The 15,226-nt window shown below is 47.9% G+C and overlaps 1 protein-coding gene across 1 annotated transcript in view; it reads right to left on the reverse strand.

The window, feature by feature from the left end:
- Positions 1 to 574: 574 nt before the first annotated feature.
- The window catches only part of LOC137352907 (uncharacterized), a 98,160-nt gene continuing 83,508 nt past the window's right edge, over positions 575 to 15,226 (reverse strand). Inside the window, exons 2-3 of the mRNA XM_068018752.1 lie at positions 1,754 to 1,913; positions 575 to 1,613 (exon numbers count right to left, since the gene is read on the reverse strand). Of these exons, the coding sequence (XP_067874853.1) occupies positions 769 to 1,613; positions 1,754 to 1,913 (1,005 nt within the window). The 3' untranslated portion in view covers positions 575 to 768. The remainder of the gene's footprint in view (positions 1,614 to 1,753; positions 1,914 to 15,226) is intronic.

The following is a 15,226-nucleotide window of genomic DNA, read 5'->3' on the forward strand; positions in this document are numbered from 1 at the left end:
TACTCCCCCTTTCCAGCTCATGGTTTGTCGCTTTGAAGGTTAAGTGTATATTCAAGTACTTTTTAAATCCCTCCCCCACCCCTCTCCTTTCCCTTTCAGGCAATGGATTTCAGACCCCCCACTATCCTTTGGGTGAAAAAAAATCCCCTTGAATCCCCTCTAAACTTCCTACCTCTTAACCTAAAACTATGCCCCCTGGTTATGGGCCCTTCAAGCAGGAGGAAGTGACTTCCTGTCCACTCCACCTATACTTCTCATTTTATATAATTCAATTAAATTTCCCCTCAGCCTCCTCTGTTCCAAGGAAAATAACCCCAGCCTATCCAATCTTTCCTCACAACTAAAATTCTCCAGTCCAGGCAACATCCCTGTAAATGTCCTCTGCACCCTCTCACGTACAATCACATCTTCACTTGAACTACTACATCCCTTCACACTCGCAGTCCTGAAGAGCATCTCTCCCACTCCTTCAACTCTCTGATAAAGTACGTCCAACCACTAACACTGGTGTACATGCTGCCTGATATTACAGTATCCTTAGTTACAACACAGCCACCCAGCAGATAGTCAGAAATGCAAACAGGGTAACATTTTATTGATTTCTACAAATATCATGAACCAAAATTATCACCCAAAGTGTCATCCCCCAGCCCCACGCTCTTTCTGAAGGGATCTATTTGCTACTCTAGTGTTCTTACAAGGTGCACCCCACCACCCCCCCCCCCCCCCCCCACCCACCTTGGGTGGCTACTGTGGCTAGTGGGATGTTCATGGTCGGCGATCTCTAAGAGCTCGAGCGCGAGGGGACCTGCCTTCAGATTGCAGTAGTGTTGCTGCCACCGGGGCAGTGGGTGGTTGGGGATGTGGCGAGGGAACAGATGTGCTGTCATCCTGAGAGGGAGCAACATGTGCAACGCCCATTGTGCCATTGCCATGGGACTGTGACTCAGCACTGCCACTGACCTGGGGGAGAGCCGACTGGAGGAGGTCGGTGACACGGCTGAAGCCCCTATCGATACGCGCCCCCAACCTTTCCAAGCCGGAGGAGATGGTGCAGGCCAGAGTCTGTATTGCACCAGTTTGGGCCTCGATCAACGATGCCAGTGCTGGTGCCACAGGCTCCTGGACAGAGGGCCTCACTGCAGCGTCTACAGAGCTCAGCACATGCTCCATGGTCGACTGCAGAGTGGTGATGCCTTGTGCCACAACACCACACAGTATGGAAGCAGACTCCTCCATACTCTCAGACAGGGTGAGGCAGCTCCGAGGCAGGCTGTCCAGAGCCTCGAGCAACTGATGATGCTCATGGAAGAGCTTTCGTTTAAAGGCTGGGCCGCTCAGATCTGCATCTTTGTCCTCTTCGGCATAGCTAGGAACTGAGCTGGCCCTCTGGCCATCCATCTCCTGCACTGTCCTTTCCACTATGGTCAGCTCCTGCTCACTATTGCTGAATAATTCGCCCTGTGTAGATTCTTCAAGCTCTCCGTCTCTCCCATCGGAGACACTGATTTCCGTGCTGGTGTACTGGAAGGATGGAGCTGGTGATGGTGCATCTTCCATAAGGTGGTTCTCCTCCATCTCTTGCCCAGTAAAGCCCAAGTAATGGGACAGACCTGGAACAAAGGGAGAGGGATAAGGGTCAGCGAGTACTGGAAAGGTGGGGCAACAGCAGCAGGAGGCAGCTGCAGGGTCACCACGCTGCCTGTGTGCTGTTTTGAGAAAAGCCAGCAGATAGAGAGAAATGGGACGACACCCTGTGGTACTTGGCCTCCAGCCTCGCCGTTCTCAATGCTCCTCCGGCAGTTCGGTCCAATGATATCCAGAGCCTCCTGCTCCATTTGGGTGAGATCGAGAATGGAGGGAGGCCGCTCTCCAGTACTGGTCCTCTTCCTTGTTCTGCGTGCCAGCTTCTCCTGCAGAAAGAGTGGGACTGAGTTAGTGCCTAGTTGCTGGAAGGCTTCATGCAGAGGTGTGAGGCAGCTCTATACAGTGCGGATGCAGCACATGCTAAGCCAGATTCAGTGGCCAACTTGACCCAGAGATGGGCTTCTGACCACATATTCCTTCATCACTATTTCCACCTTCAACTTTGCTTTGCCTCAGCTCATCTGCTGCTGAAACCCTCATTCATGCCTTTGTTACCTTTAGACTTGACTATTCCAACGAACTTCGAGCCAGTGCCCCATCTTCCACCCCTTACAAACTGAACCTCATCCAAAACTCCAATATCCAAGCACCAAGTCCCGTTCACCTATCACCCCGTGCTTGCTGACCAATACTAGCTCCTGGTTAAGCAATACCACAATTTTAAAATTTGCATGCTTGTGTTCCAATCCCCCCATGCCGCACGCCTCCCTAGCTCTGTGATCTGCTCTAGCACCAGAAACCTCTGAGGTTTCTGCACTCCTTTAATTCTGCCCTCTTGAGCATCCCCAATTTTAATCGCTCCACTATTGGTGGTCGTGCTTTCAGTTTCCTGCCCCTAAACTCTGGAATATCCTCCCGACACTCCTCCACCTCTCTTTCCTCCTTTAAGAACTGCTTAAAACCTTCCTCTATCATCAAGATTTTGGCTATCGGCCCCAATGTCACTTTGCTTTGGGCACAATCGAAATGTGGAGCTTATTCAAGGAGCAGCTACAGCGTGTCCTTGATAAGTATGTACCTGTCAGGCAGGGAGGAAGATGTCGAGCGAGGGAGTTGTGGTTTACTAAAGAAGTTGAAGCGCTTGTCAAGAGGAAGAAGAAGGCTTATGTTAGGATGAGACGTGAAGGCTCAGTTAGGGCGCTTGAGATTTACAAGCTAGCCAGGAAGGATCTAAAGGGAGGGCTAAGAAGAGCGAGGAGAGGACACGAGAAGTCATTGGCGGATAGGATCAAGGAAAACCCTAAGGCTTTCTATAGGTATATCAGGAATAAAAGAATGACTAGAGTTAGATTAGGGCCAATCAAGGATAGTACTGGGAAGTTGTGTGTGGAATCAGAGGAGATAGGTGAAGCGTTAAATGAATATTTTTCGTCAGTATTTACAGTAGAGAAAGAAAATGTTGTCGAGGAGAATACTGAGATTCAGACTACTAGGCTAGATGGGATTGAGGTTCACAAGGAGGAGGTGTTAGCAATTTTGGAAAGTGTGAAAATAGATAAGTCCCCTGGGCCAGATGGGATTTATCCTAGGATTCTCTGGCAAGCCAGGGAGGAGATTGCAGAGCCTTTGTCCTTGATCTTTATGTCGTCATTGTCGACAGGAATAGTGCCGGAAGACTGGAGGATAGCAAATGTTGTCCCCTTGTTCAAGAAGGGGAGTAGAGACAGCCCTGGTAATTATAGACCTGTGAGCCTTACTTCGGTTGTGGGTAAAATGTTGGAAAAGGTTATAAGAGATAGGATTTATAATCATCTTGAAAAGAATAAGTTCATTAGCGATAGTCAGCACGGTTTTGTGACGGGTAGGTCGTGCCTCACAAACCTTATTGAGTTTTTTGAGAAGGTGACCAAACAGGTGGATGAGGGTAAAGCCGTGGATGTGGTGTATATGGATTTCAGTAAGGCATTTGATAAGGTTCCCCACGGTAGGCCATTGCAGAAAATACAGAAGTATGGGATTGAAGGTGATTTAGTGCTTTGGATCAGAAATTGGCTAGCTGAAAGAAGACAGAGGGTGGTGGTTGATGGCAAATGTTCATCCTGGAGTTTAGTTATTCGTGGTGTCCCGCAGGGATCTGTTTTGGGGCCACTGCTGTTTGGCATTTTTATAAATGAGCTGGATGAGGGTGTAGAAGGGTGGGTTAGTAAATTTGTGGATGACACGAAGGTCAGTGGAGTTGTGGATAGTGCCGAAGGATGTTGGAGGTTACAGAGGGACATAGATAGGCTGCAGAGCTGGGCTGAGAGATGGCAAATGGAGTTTAATGCGGAAAAGTGTGATGTGATTCACTTTGGAAGGAGTAACAGGAATGCAGAGTACTGGGCTAATGGGAAGATTCTTGGTAGTGTAGATGAGCAGAGATCTTGGTGTCCAGGTACATAAATCCCTGAAAGTTGCCACCCAGGTTAATAGGGCTGTTAAGAAGGCATATGGTGTGTTAGCTTTTATTAGTCGGGGGATCAGTTTCGGAGCCACGAGGTCATGCTACAGCTGTACAAAACTCTGGTGCGGCCGCACCTGGAGTATTGCCTGCAGTTCTGGTCACCGCATTATAGGAAGGATGTGGAAGCTTTGGAAAGGGTGCAGAGGAGATTTACTAGGATGTTGCCTGGTATGGCGGGAAGGTCTTACGAGGGAAGGCTGAGTGACTTGAGGTTGTTTTCGTTGGAGAGAAGGAGGAGAAGAGGTGACTTAATAGAGACATATAAGATAATCAGAGTGTTAGATAGGGTGGATAGTGAGAGTCTTTTTCCTCAGATGGTGATGGCAAACACGAGGGGACATAGCTTTAAGTTGAGGGGCGATAGATATAGGACAGATGTCAGAGGTAGTTTCTTTACTCAGAGAGTAGTAGGGGCGTGGAACGCCCTGCCTGCAACAGTAGTAGACTCGCCAACTTTAAGGGCATTTAAGTGGTCATTGGATAGACATATGGATGAAAATGGAATAGTGTAGGTCAGATGGTTTCGCAGGTCGGCGCAACATGGAGGGCCGAAGGGCCTGTACTGCGCTGTAATGTTCTATGTTCTATGTTTGGCTCAGTATCTGATATTGCTTTAGGACGCTCCTTTGAAGTACTGTGGGATATTGTGAAGGATTGACATTGTGTGATATTGTAGGTGTTGGCACAGTGGGATGTTGCGGGAGTTGGCGTGGTGGGACATGGTAGAGGGTTGGCGTGATGTTGGTGCTGTGTTGCTGCAGTGCAACATTGTGGAGGGGTAACAGGCTGCTGGTGGGGGGGGATGGAGGGGTGGGTTGGCATGCAGTAGGTCTTTGTGGAGGGTTGGTCCTGAGTTGGCATCGCCGGATATTGTGGACAGTTGGAGATGTTTTGGTGTTGTGTTGGCATGGTGGGGCCTTGTGTAGGGTTGTTAATCCGATGGTGCAGTAGGTTGTTGTGGAGGGTCAGTGTGGAGTTGGCGTGGTGAGATGTTGCAGAGGGTTGTGGTGTGGAGGGTTGGCGTGGTGGGACGTTGCGAATGGCTGGCGCAGTGGGACGTTGAGGAGGCTCGTGCTGCCTTGGCACAGTGGGATGTTGTGGGGGATTGATGCAGTGTTGATGCAGTTGGACATGGTGGAACAATTTTTTTATTTGTGCATGGGATGGGGGCGTCGCTGGCTAGGCCAGCACTTATTGACCATCCCTAATGGCCCTTGAGAAGGTGGTGGTGAAGTGCCTTCTTGAACTGCTGCAATCCATGTGGGGTAGTTCCAGGATTTTGACCCAGCGACAGTGAAGGAACGGCGATATAGTTCCAAGTCGGGATGGTGCGTGACTTGGAGGGGAACTTGCAGGCGGTGGTGTTCCCATGTATTTGCCGCCCTTGTCCTTCTAGGTGGTAGAGGTCACGGGTTTGGAAGGTGCTGTCTAAGCAGCCTTGGTGCGGTGCTGCAGTGCATCTTGTAGATGGTACACACTGCTGCCACTGTGCGTCGGTGGTGGAGGGAGTAAATGTTTGTGGAAGGGGTGCCAATCAAGCGGGCTGCTTTGTCCTGGATGGTGTCCAGCTTCTTGAGTGTTGTTGAAGCTGCACCCATCCACGCAAGTGGAGAGTATTCCATCAGACTCCTGACTTGTGTCTTGTCGATGGTGGACAGGCTTTGGGCAGTCAGGAGGTGAGTTACCCGCCGCAGAATTCCTAGCCTCTGACCTGCTCTTGTAGCCACGGTATATATATATATATATGGCTATTCCAGTTCAGTTTCTGGTCAATGGTCATCCCCAGGAAGTTGGGGATTCAGTGATGGTAATGCCATTGAATGTCAAGGGGAGATGGTTAGATTCCATCTTTTGGAGATGGCACTTGTGTGGTGCGAATGTTACTTGCCACTTATCAGCCCAAGCCTGGATATTGTCCAGGTCTTGCTGCATTTCTACACGGACTGCTTCAGTATCTGAGGAGTCGTGAATGGTGCTGAACATTGTGTAATCATCAGCGAACATCCCCACTTCTGACTCCATTTTGCGAGGGCTCCTTGATGCCAAATACTGTCACATGCTGCCTTGATGTCAAGGGCAGTCACTCTCACCTCACCTCTTGAGTTCAGCATTTTTGTCCATGTTTGAAACAAGGTTGTAATGAGGTCAGGAGCTGAGTGGCACTGGCGGAACCCAAACTGAGCATCACTGAGCAGGTTATTGCTGAGCAAGTGTTGCTTGATGGCACTGTCGGTGACACCTCCCATCACTTTACTGATGATTGAGAGTAGGCTGATGGGGCGGTAATTGGCCGGGTTGGATTTGTCCTGCTTTTTGTGTATAGGACATAACTGCGCAAATTTCCATATTGCCAGATAGATGCCAGTGTTGTAGCTGTACTGGAACTGCTTGGCTAGGGGCACGGCAAGTTCTGGAGCACAGGTCTTCAGTACTATTGTCGGAATATTGTCAAGGCCCATAGCTTTTGCAGTATCCAGTGCCTTCAGTCGTTTCTTGATGTCACGCGGAGTGAATCGAATTGGCTGAAGACTGGCATCTGTGATGCTGGGGACTTCAGGAGGAGGCCGAGATAGATCATCAACTCGGCACTTCTGGCTGAAGATTGTTGCAAATGCTTCAGCCTTATCTTTCGCACTGATGTGCTGGGCTCCCCCATCATTGAGGATGGGGATATTCGTGGAGCCACCTCCACCAGTTAGTTGTTTAATTGTCCACCACCATTCACGACTGGATGCGGCAGGACTGCAGAGCTCAGATCTGTTCGGTTGGTTAGAGGATTGCTTAGCTCTGTCTAACGCATGCTGCTTACGCAGTTCGGCACACAAGTAGTCCTCTGTTGCAGCTTCACCAGGTCAATACCTCATTTGGAGGTATGCCTGGTGCTGCTCCTGGCATGCCCTCCTGCACTCATCATTGAACCAGCGTTGGTCTCCTGGCTTGATGGTAATGGTAGAGTGGGGAATATGCCGGGCCATGAGGTTACAGATTGTGGCTGTGCTGCCAATGGCCAACAGCGCCTCATAGTTGCCCAGTTTTGCGTTGCTAGATCTGTTCGAAATGTGTTCAGCACTGAGATAGTACCACACAACATGATGGAGGCTATCCTCAATGTGAAGACGTGACTTTGTCTCCACAACGTCTGTGCCGTGATCAGTCCTACCAATACCGTCATGGACAGATGCATCTGCGGCAGGCAGATTGGTGAGGACGAGGTCACATATATTTCCCCTCTTGTTGGTTCCCTCCACACCTGCCGCAGACCCAGTCTAGCAGAAATGTCCTTTAGGGCTCAGCCAGCTCAGTCAGTAGTGGTGCTACCGAGCCACTCTTGGTGATGGACATTGAAGTCCCCCACCCAGAGTACATTTTGTGCCCTTGCCACCCTCAGTGCTCCCTCCAAGTGCTGTTCAACATGGAGGATTACTGACTCATCAGCTGAGGGAGGGCGGCAGGTGGTAATCAGTAGGAGGTTACCTTGCACATGTTTGACCTGATGCCATGAGACTTCATGGGGTCCGGAGTCTATGTTGACTCCCAGGGCAACTCCCTCCCGACTGTATACCACTGTGCCACCGCCTCTGCTGGGTCTGTCTGGCCCGTGGGACAGGACATACCCAGGGATGGTGATGGCAGTGTCTGGGACATTGTCTGAAAGGTATGATTCCATGAGTATGACTATGTCAGCCTGTTGGTTGACTAGTCTGTGGGACAATTCTCCCAACTTTGGCACAAGTTAGTAAGGAGAACTTTGCAGCGGCAACAGGGCTGGGTTTGCCGTTGTCATTTTCGATGCTTAGGTCGATGTCAGGTGGTCTCCCTGTTTCATTCCTTATCGACTTTGTAGCGGTTAGATACAACTGAGTGGCTTGCTAAGCCATTTCAGAGGGCATTTAATAGTCAACTACATTGCTGTGGGTCTGGAGTCACATGTCGACCAGACCAGGTGAGGACAGCAGATTTCTTTCCCGAAAGGACATTAGTGAACCAGATGGGTTTTTACAACAATCGACACTGTTTCATGACCATCATTAGACCAGCTTTTAATTCCAGATTTATTAATTGAATTCAAATTCCACCATCTGCTGTGGTGGGATTGGAACCCATGTCCCCAGAGCATGACCCTGGGTCTCTGGGTTACTTGTCCAGTGACAATACCACTAAGCCACCGCCTCCCCTGGCTTTGTGTTGGCTTGGTGGGATATTATGGATGGTTGGCGAGGTATTGACACATTGGAAAGTGACAGAGGATTGGTGAAGTGTTGGCACACTGGGATGTTGAGGAGGGCTGATGCCATGTTGGCACAGAATTGGCGCAGAGGGACATTGTGGAGGGTTGGTGCGGTGTTGGCGGGTTGGATTTTGGGGAGGGTTGGCACAGTGTTAGCATGGCATTGACATGCAGTTGGCATGGTGGGATGTTAAGAGGATTCATGCCGTGTTGGCATGGTGGGAGGTTGCAGAGAGTTGGTGTGCTTTTAGTGTGGGATTGTCACTGTGTTGGCATAATGCAACATTAAGAAGGGCTGGCATTGTGTTGACAAGCTGGGTTGTCATGGAAGGGTGGTGCACAGTTGGCACAGTGGCTTTTGCAGAGGGTTGGTGCTGTGTTGGTGTGGTGGGACAGGAAGGAAAGTTGGCACAGCATTAGCATGGTGGGACATTGTGCGGTTTGGCGCAATGCTGGCATGGCAATAAATGGCGGAGGGTTGATGATGTGTTGGTGCTCAAATGGCTCATTCGGACATTTCAGTTGGTTGCTGTGATGCTGACTGTTGGCAGGGTAGGATATTGTGGAGGGTTCGTACTGTGCGACACAGTGGGTTATTGTGGATGGTTTGTGTTGTGTTTACACAGTGGGATATTGTGGAGGGTTTGTGTTGTATTTACACAGTGGGTTATTGTGCTGTGTTTACACAGTGGGTTATTGTGGTGGGTTTGTGTTGTGTTTATACAGTGGGATATTGTGGAGGGTTTATGTTGTGTTTACACAGTGGGATATTGTGGAGGGTTTGTGTTGTGTTTACACAGTGGGATATTGTGGTGCCCTGTGCTGTGTTTACACAAGGGGTTATTGTGGTGGGTTTGTGTTGTGTTTACACAGTGGGATATTGTGGAGGGTTTGTGTTGTATTTACACAGTGGGTTATTGTGCTGTGTTTACACAGTGGGTTATTGTGGAGGGTTTGTGTTGTATTTACACAGTGGGTTATTGTGGTGGATTTGTGTTGTGTTTACACAGTGGGATATTGTGGAGGGTTTGTGTTGCATTTACACAGTGGGTTATTGTGCTGTGTTTACACAGTGGGTTATTGTGGAGGGTTTGTGTTGTGTTTACACAGTGGGTTATTGTGGAGGGTTTGTGCTGCATTTACACAGTGGGATATTGTGGAGGGTTTGTGTTGTGTTTACACAGTGGGTTATTGTGGCGGGTTTGTGTTGTGTTTACACAGTGGGTTATTGTGGAGCGTTTGTGTTGTGTTTACACAGTGGGTTATTGTGGAGGGTTTGTGCTGTGTTTACACAGTGGGATATTGTGGAGGGTTTGTGTTGTGTTTATACAGTGGGATTTTGTGGCGGGTTTGTGTTGTGTTCACACAGTGGGTTATTGTGGAGGGTTTGTGCTGCGTTTACACAGAGGGTTATTGTGGAGGGTTTGTGTTGTGTTTACACAGTGGGATATTGTGGAGGGATTGTGTTGTGTTTACACAGTGCGTTATTGTGGAGGGTTTGTGTTGTGTTTACACAGTGGGATATTGTGGAGGGTCTGTGTTGTGTTTACATAGTGGGTTATTGTGGAGGATCTGTGTTGTGTTAACAAAACGGGATTTTGTGGAGGGTTTGTGCTGCGTTTACACAGAGGATATTGTGGAGGGTTTGTGTTGTGTTTACACAGTGGGATATTGGGGATGGTCTGTGTTGTGTGCACACAGTGGGTTATTGTGGAGGGTTTGTGCTGTGTTTACACAGTGGGATATTGTGGAGGGTCTGTGTTGTGTGTACACAGTGGGTTATTGTGGTGGGTCTGTGTTGTGTTTACACAGTGGGTTATTGTGGAGGGACTGTGTTGTGTTTACACATTGGGATATTGTGGAGGGTCTGTGTTGTGTTTACACAGTGGGTTATTGTGGAGGGTCTGTGTTGTGTTTACACAGTGGGTTATTGTGGAGGGTTTTTGTTGTGTTTACACAGTGGGATATTGTGGAGGGTTTGTGCTGTGTTTACACAGTTGGATATTGTGGAGGGTCTGTGTCGTGTTTACACAGTGGGTTATTGTGGAGGGTTTGTGTTGTGTTTACACAGTGGGTTATTGTGGAAGGTTTGTGTTGTGTTTACACGGTGGGATATTGTGGAGGGTTTGTGTTGTGTTTGCACAGTGGGATATTGTGGAGGGTTTGTGCTGTGTTTACACAGTGGGATATTGTGGCGGGTTTGTGCTGTGTTTACACAGTGGGATATTGTGGCGGGTCTGTGTTGTGTTTACACAGTGGGTTATTGTGGAGGGTCTGTGTTGTGTTTACACAGTGGGTTATTGTGGAGGGTTTGTGCTGTGTTTACACAGTGGGATATTGTGGAGGGTTTGTGTTGTGTTTACACAGTGGGTTATTGTGGAGGGTCTGTGTTGTGTTTACACAGTGGGTTATTGTGGAGGGTTTGTGCTGTGTTTACACAGTGGGATATTGTGGAGGGTTTTTGTTGTGTTTACACAGTGGTATATTGTGGAGGGTTTGTGCTGTGTTTACACAGTTGGATATTGTGGCGGGTTTGTGTTGTGTTTGCACAGTGGGATATTGTGGAGGGTCTGTGTTGTGTTTACATAGTGGGTTATTGTGGAGGGTCTGTGTTGTGTCTACACAGTGGGTTATTGCGGATAATCTGTGTTGTGTTTGCACAGTGGGATATTGTGGAGGATCTGTGTTGTGTTTACACAGTGGGTTATTGTGGAGGGTCTGTGTTTTGTTTACACAATGTGTCTGCACAATATTATGTGCAGTTTTGCTCTCCTTATCTGAGGAAGGATGTTCTTGCTATAGAGGGAGTGCAGCAAAGGTTTGCCAGGCTGATTCCTGGGATGGCGGGTCTGACGTATGAGGAGACATTGAGTCAGTTAGGATTATATTCGCTGGAGTTCAGAAGAGTGAGGGGGGGAAGTCTCAAAGAAACCTATAAAAATCTAACAGGACTTGACAGGGTAGATGCAGGGAAGATGTTCCCGATGGTGGGGGAGTCAAGAACCAGGGGTCGTAGTCCAAGGATACGGCGTAAACCTTTCAGGACTGAGATGAGCAGAAATTTCGTCACCCAGAGCGTGGCGAGCCGGTGGAATTCACGAACACAGAAAGCAGTAAGGCCATAACATCGAATTTTTTCAAGAAGGATTTTAGATATAGCTCTTGAGTCTGAAGGGATCACAGTGTATTGGGGCGAAAGTGGGAGCAGGTTAATGAGTTGGATGATCAGGCATGATCATAATGAATGGCGGAGCAGGCTAGAAGGGCCGAATGGCCTACTCCTGCTCCTGTTTTCTATGTTTCCATGTTACATTGCAGGATATTGTGGAGGGTTTGTGCTGTGTTTACACAGTGGGATATTGTGGAGGGTTTGTGCTGTGTTTACACAGTGGGATATTGTGGAGGGTTTGTGCTGTGTTTACACAGTGGGATACTGTGGAAAGTTTGTGCTGGGTTAACAGTGGGATATTGTGGAGGGTTTGTGCTGGGTTAACACAGTGGGATATTGTGGAGGTATTGTGCTGGGTTTACACAGTGGGATATTGTGGAGGGTTTGTGCTGTGTTTACACAGTGGGATATTGTGGAAAGTTTGTGCTGTGTTCAAACAGTGGGATATTGTGGAGGGTTTGTGCTGTGTTTACACAGTGGGATATTGTGGAAAGTTTGTGCTGGGTTAACACAGTGGGATATTGTGGAGGGTTTGTGCTGGGTTAACACAGGGGATATTGTGGAGGGTTTGTGCTGGGTTAACACAGTGGGATATTGTGGAGGTATTGTGCTGGGTTTACACAGTGGGATATTGTGGAGGGTTTGTGCTGTGTTTACACAGTGGGATATTGTGGAGGGTTTGTGCTGTGTTTACACAGTGGGATATTGTGGAAAGTTTGTGCTGGGTTAACAGTGGGATATTGTGGAGGGTTTGTGTTGGGTTAACACATTGGGATATTGTGGAGGGTTTGTGCTGGGTTTACACAGTGGGATATTGTGGAGGGTTTGTGCTGTGTTTACACAGTGGGATATTGTGGAGGGTTTGTGCTGTGTTTACACAGTGGCATATTGTGGAATATTTGTGTTGGGTTTACACAGTGGGATATTGTGGAGGGTTTGTGCTGGGTATACACAGTGGGATATTGTGGAAGGTTTGTGCTGTGTTTATAACGATAGATATTGTGGAGGGTTCGTACTGTGTGACACAGTGGGTATTGTGGAGGGTTTGTGTTGTGTTTACACAGTGGGATATTGTGGAGGGTTTCTGTTGTATTTACACAGTGGGTTATTGTGCTGTGTTTACACAGTGGGTTATTGTGGTGGGTTTGTGTTGTATTTACACAGTGGGATCTTGTGGAGGGTTTGTGTTGTGTTTACACAGTGGGATATTGTGGAGGGTTTGTGTTGTGTTTACACAGTGGGATATTGTGGTGGGTCTGTGTTGTGTTTACACAGTGGGATAGTGTGGTGGGTTTGTGTTGTGTTTACACAGTGGGATATTGTGGAGGGTTTGTGTTGTGTTTACACAGAGGGATATTGTGGTGCCCTGTGCTGTGTTTACACAAGTGGTTATTGTGGTGGGTTTGTGTTGTGTTTACACAGTGGGATATTGTGGAGGGTTTGTGTTGTATTTACACAGTGGGTTATTGTGCTGTGTTTACACAGTGGGTTATTGTGGAGGGTTTGTGTTGTATTTACACAGTGGGTTATTGTGGTGGGTTTGTTTTGTGTTTACACAGTGGGATATTGTGGAGGGTTTGTGTTGTATTTACACAGTGGGTTATTGTGCTGTGTTTACACAGTGGGTTATTGTGGAGGGTTTGAGTTGTGTTTGCACAGTGGGTTATTGTCGAGGGTTTGTGTTGTGTTTACACAGTGGGTTATTGTGGCGGGTTTGTGCTGTGTTTACACAGTGGGATATTGTGGAGGGTTTGTGTTGTGTTTACACAGTGGGATATTGTGGAGGGTTTGTGTCGTGTTTACACAGTGGGTTATTGTGGAGCGTTTGTGCTGCGTTTACACAGTGGGTTATTGTGGAGGGTCTGTGTTGTGTTAACAAAGCGGGATTTTGTGGAGTGTTTGTGCTGCGTTTACACAGAGGATATTGTCGAGGGTTTGTGTTGTGTTTACACAGTGGGATATTGGGGATGGTCTGTGTTGTGCGTACACAGTGGGTTATTGTGGAGGGTTTGTGCTGTGTTTACACAGTGGGATATTGTGGAGGGTCTGTGTTGTGTTTACACAGTGGGTTATTGTGGGGGGTCTGTGTTGTGTTTACACAGTGGGTTATTGTGGAGGGTTTGTGCTGTGTTTACACAGTGGGATATTGTGGAGGGTTTGTGTTGTGTTTACACAGTGGGTTTTTGTGGAGGGTTTTTGTTGTGTTTACACAGTGGGATATTGTGGAGGGTTTGTGCTGTGTTTACACAGTTGGATATTGTGGAGGGTCTGTGTCGTGTTTACACAGTGGGTTATTGTGGAAGGTTTGTGTTGTGTTTACACAGCGGGATATTGTGGAGGGTTTGTGTTGTGTTTGCACAGTGGGATATTGTGGAGGGTTTGTGCTGTGTTTACACAGTGGGATATTGTGGAAAGTTTGTGCTGGGTTAACAGTGGAATATTGTGGAGTGTTTGTGCTGGGTTAACACAGTGGGATATTGTGGAGCGTTTGTGCTGGGTTTACACAGTGGGATATTGTGGAGGGTTTGTGCTGTGTTTACACAGTGGGATATTGTGGAGGGTTTGTGCTGTGTTTACACAGTGGGATATTGTGGAGGGTTTGTGCTGTGTTTACACAGTGGGATATTGTGGAGGGTTTGTGCTGTGTTTACACAGTGGGTTATTGTGGAAGGTTTGTGTTGTGTTTACACAGTGGGATATTGTGGAGGGTTTGTGTTGTGTTTGCACAGTGGGATATTGTGGAGGGTTTGTGCTGTGTTTACAGAGTGGGATATTGTGGCGGGTTTGTGCTGTGTTTAGACAGTGGGATATTGTGGCGGGTCTGTGTTGTGTTTACACAGTGGGTTATTGTGGAGGGTCTGTGTTGTGTTTACACAGTGGGTTATTGTGGAGGGTTTGTGCTGTGTTTACACAGTGGGATATTGTGGAGGGTTTGTGTTGTGTTTACACAGTGGGTTATTGTGGAGGGTCTGTGTTGTGTTTACACAGTGGGTTATTGTGGAGGGTTTGTGCTGTGTTTACACAGTGGGATATTGTGGAGGGTTTTTGTTGTGTTTACACAGTGGGATATTGTGGAGGGTTTGTGCTGTGTTTACACAGTTGGATATTGTGGCGGGTTTGTGTTGTGTTTGCACAGTGGGATATTGTGGAGGGTCTGTGTTGTGTTTACACAGTGGGTTATTGTGGAGGGTCTGTGTTGTGTTTACACAGTGGGTTATTGCGGATAATCTGCATTGTGTTTGCACAGTGGGATATTGTGGAGGATCTGTGTTGTGTTTGCACAGTGGGTTATTGTGGAGGGTCTGTGTTTTGTTTACACAATGTGTCTGCACAATATTATGTGCAGTTTTGCTCTCCTTATCTGAGGAAGGATGTTCTTGCTATAGAGGGAGTGCAGCGAAGGTTTGCCAGGCTGATTCCTGGGATGGCGGGTCTGACGTATGAGGAGACATTGTTTCAGTTAGGATTATATTCGCTGGAGTTCAGAAGAGTGAGGGGGGGAAGTCTCAAAGAAACCTATAAAAATCTAACAGGACTTGACAGGGTAGATGCAGGAAAGATGTTCCCGATGGTGGGGGAGTCAAGAACCAGGGGTCGTAGTCCAAGGATACGGGGTAAACCTTTCAGGACTGAGATGAGGAGAAATTTCGTCACCCAGAGAGTGGCGAGCCGGTGGAATTCACGAACACAGAAAGCAGTTGAGGCCATAACATCGAATTTTTTCAAGAAGGATTTTAGA

The sequence above is a fragment of the Heterodontus francisci genome, chromosome 39 (assembly GCF_036365525.1).
Source record: "Heterodontus francisci isolate sHetFra1 chromosome 39, sHetFra1.hap1, whole genome shotgun sequence".
Lineage (NCBI taxonomy): Eukaryota > Metazoa > Chordata > Chondrichthyes > Heterodontiformes > Heterodontidae > Heterodontus > Heterodontus francisci.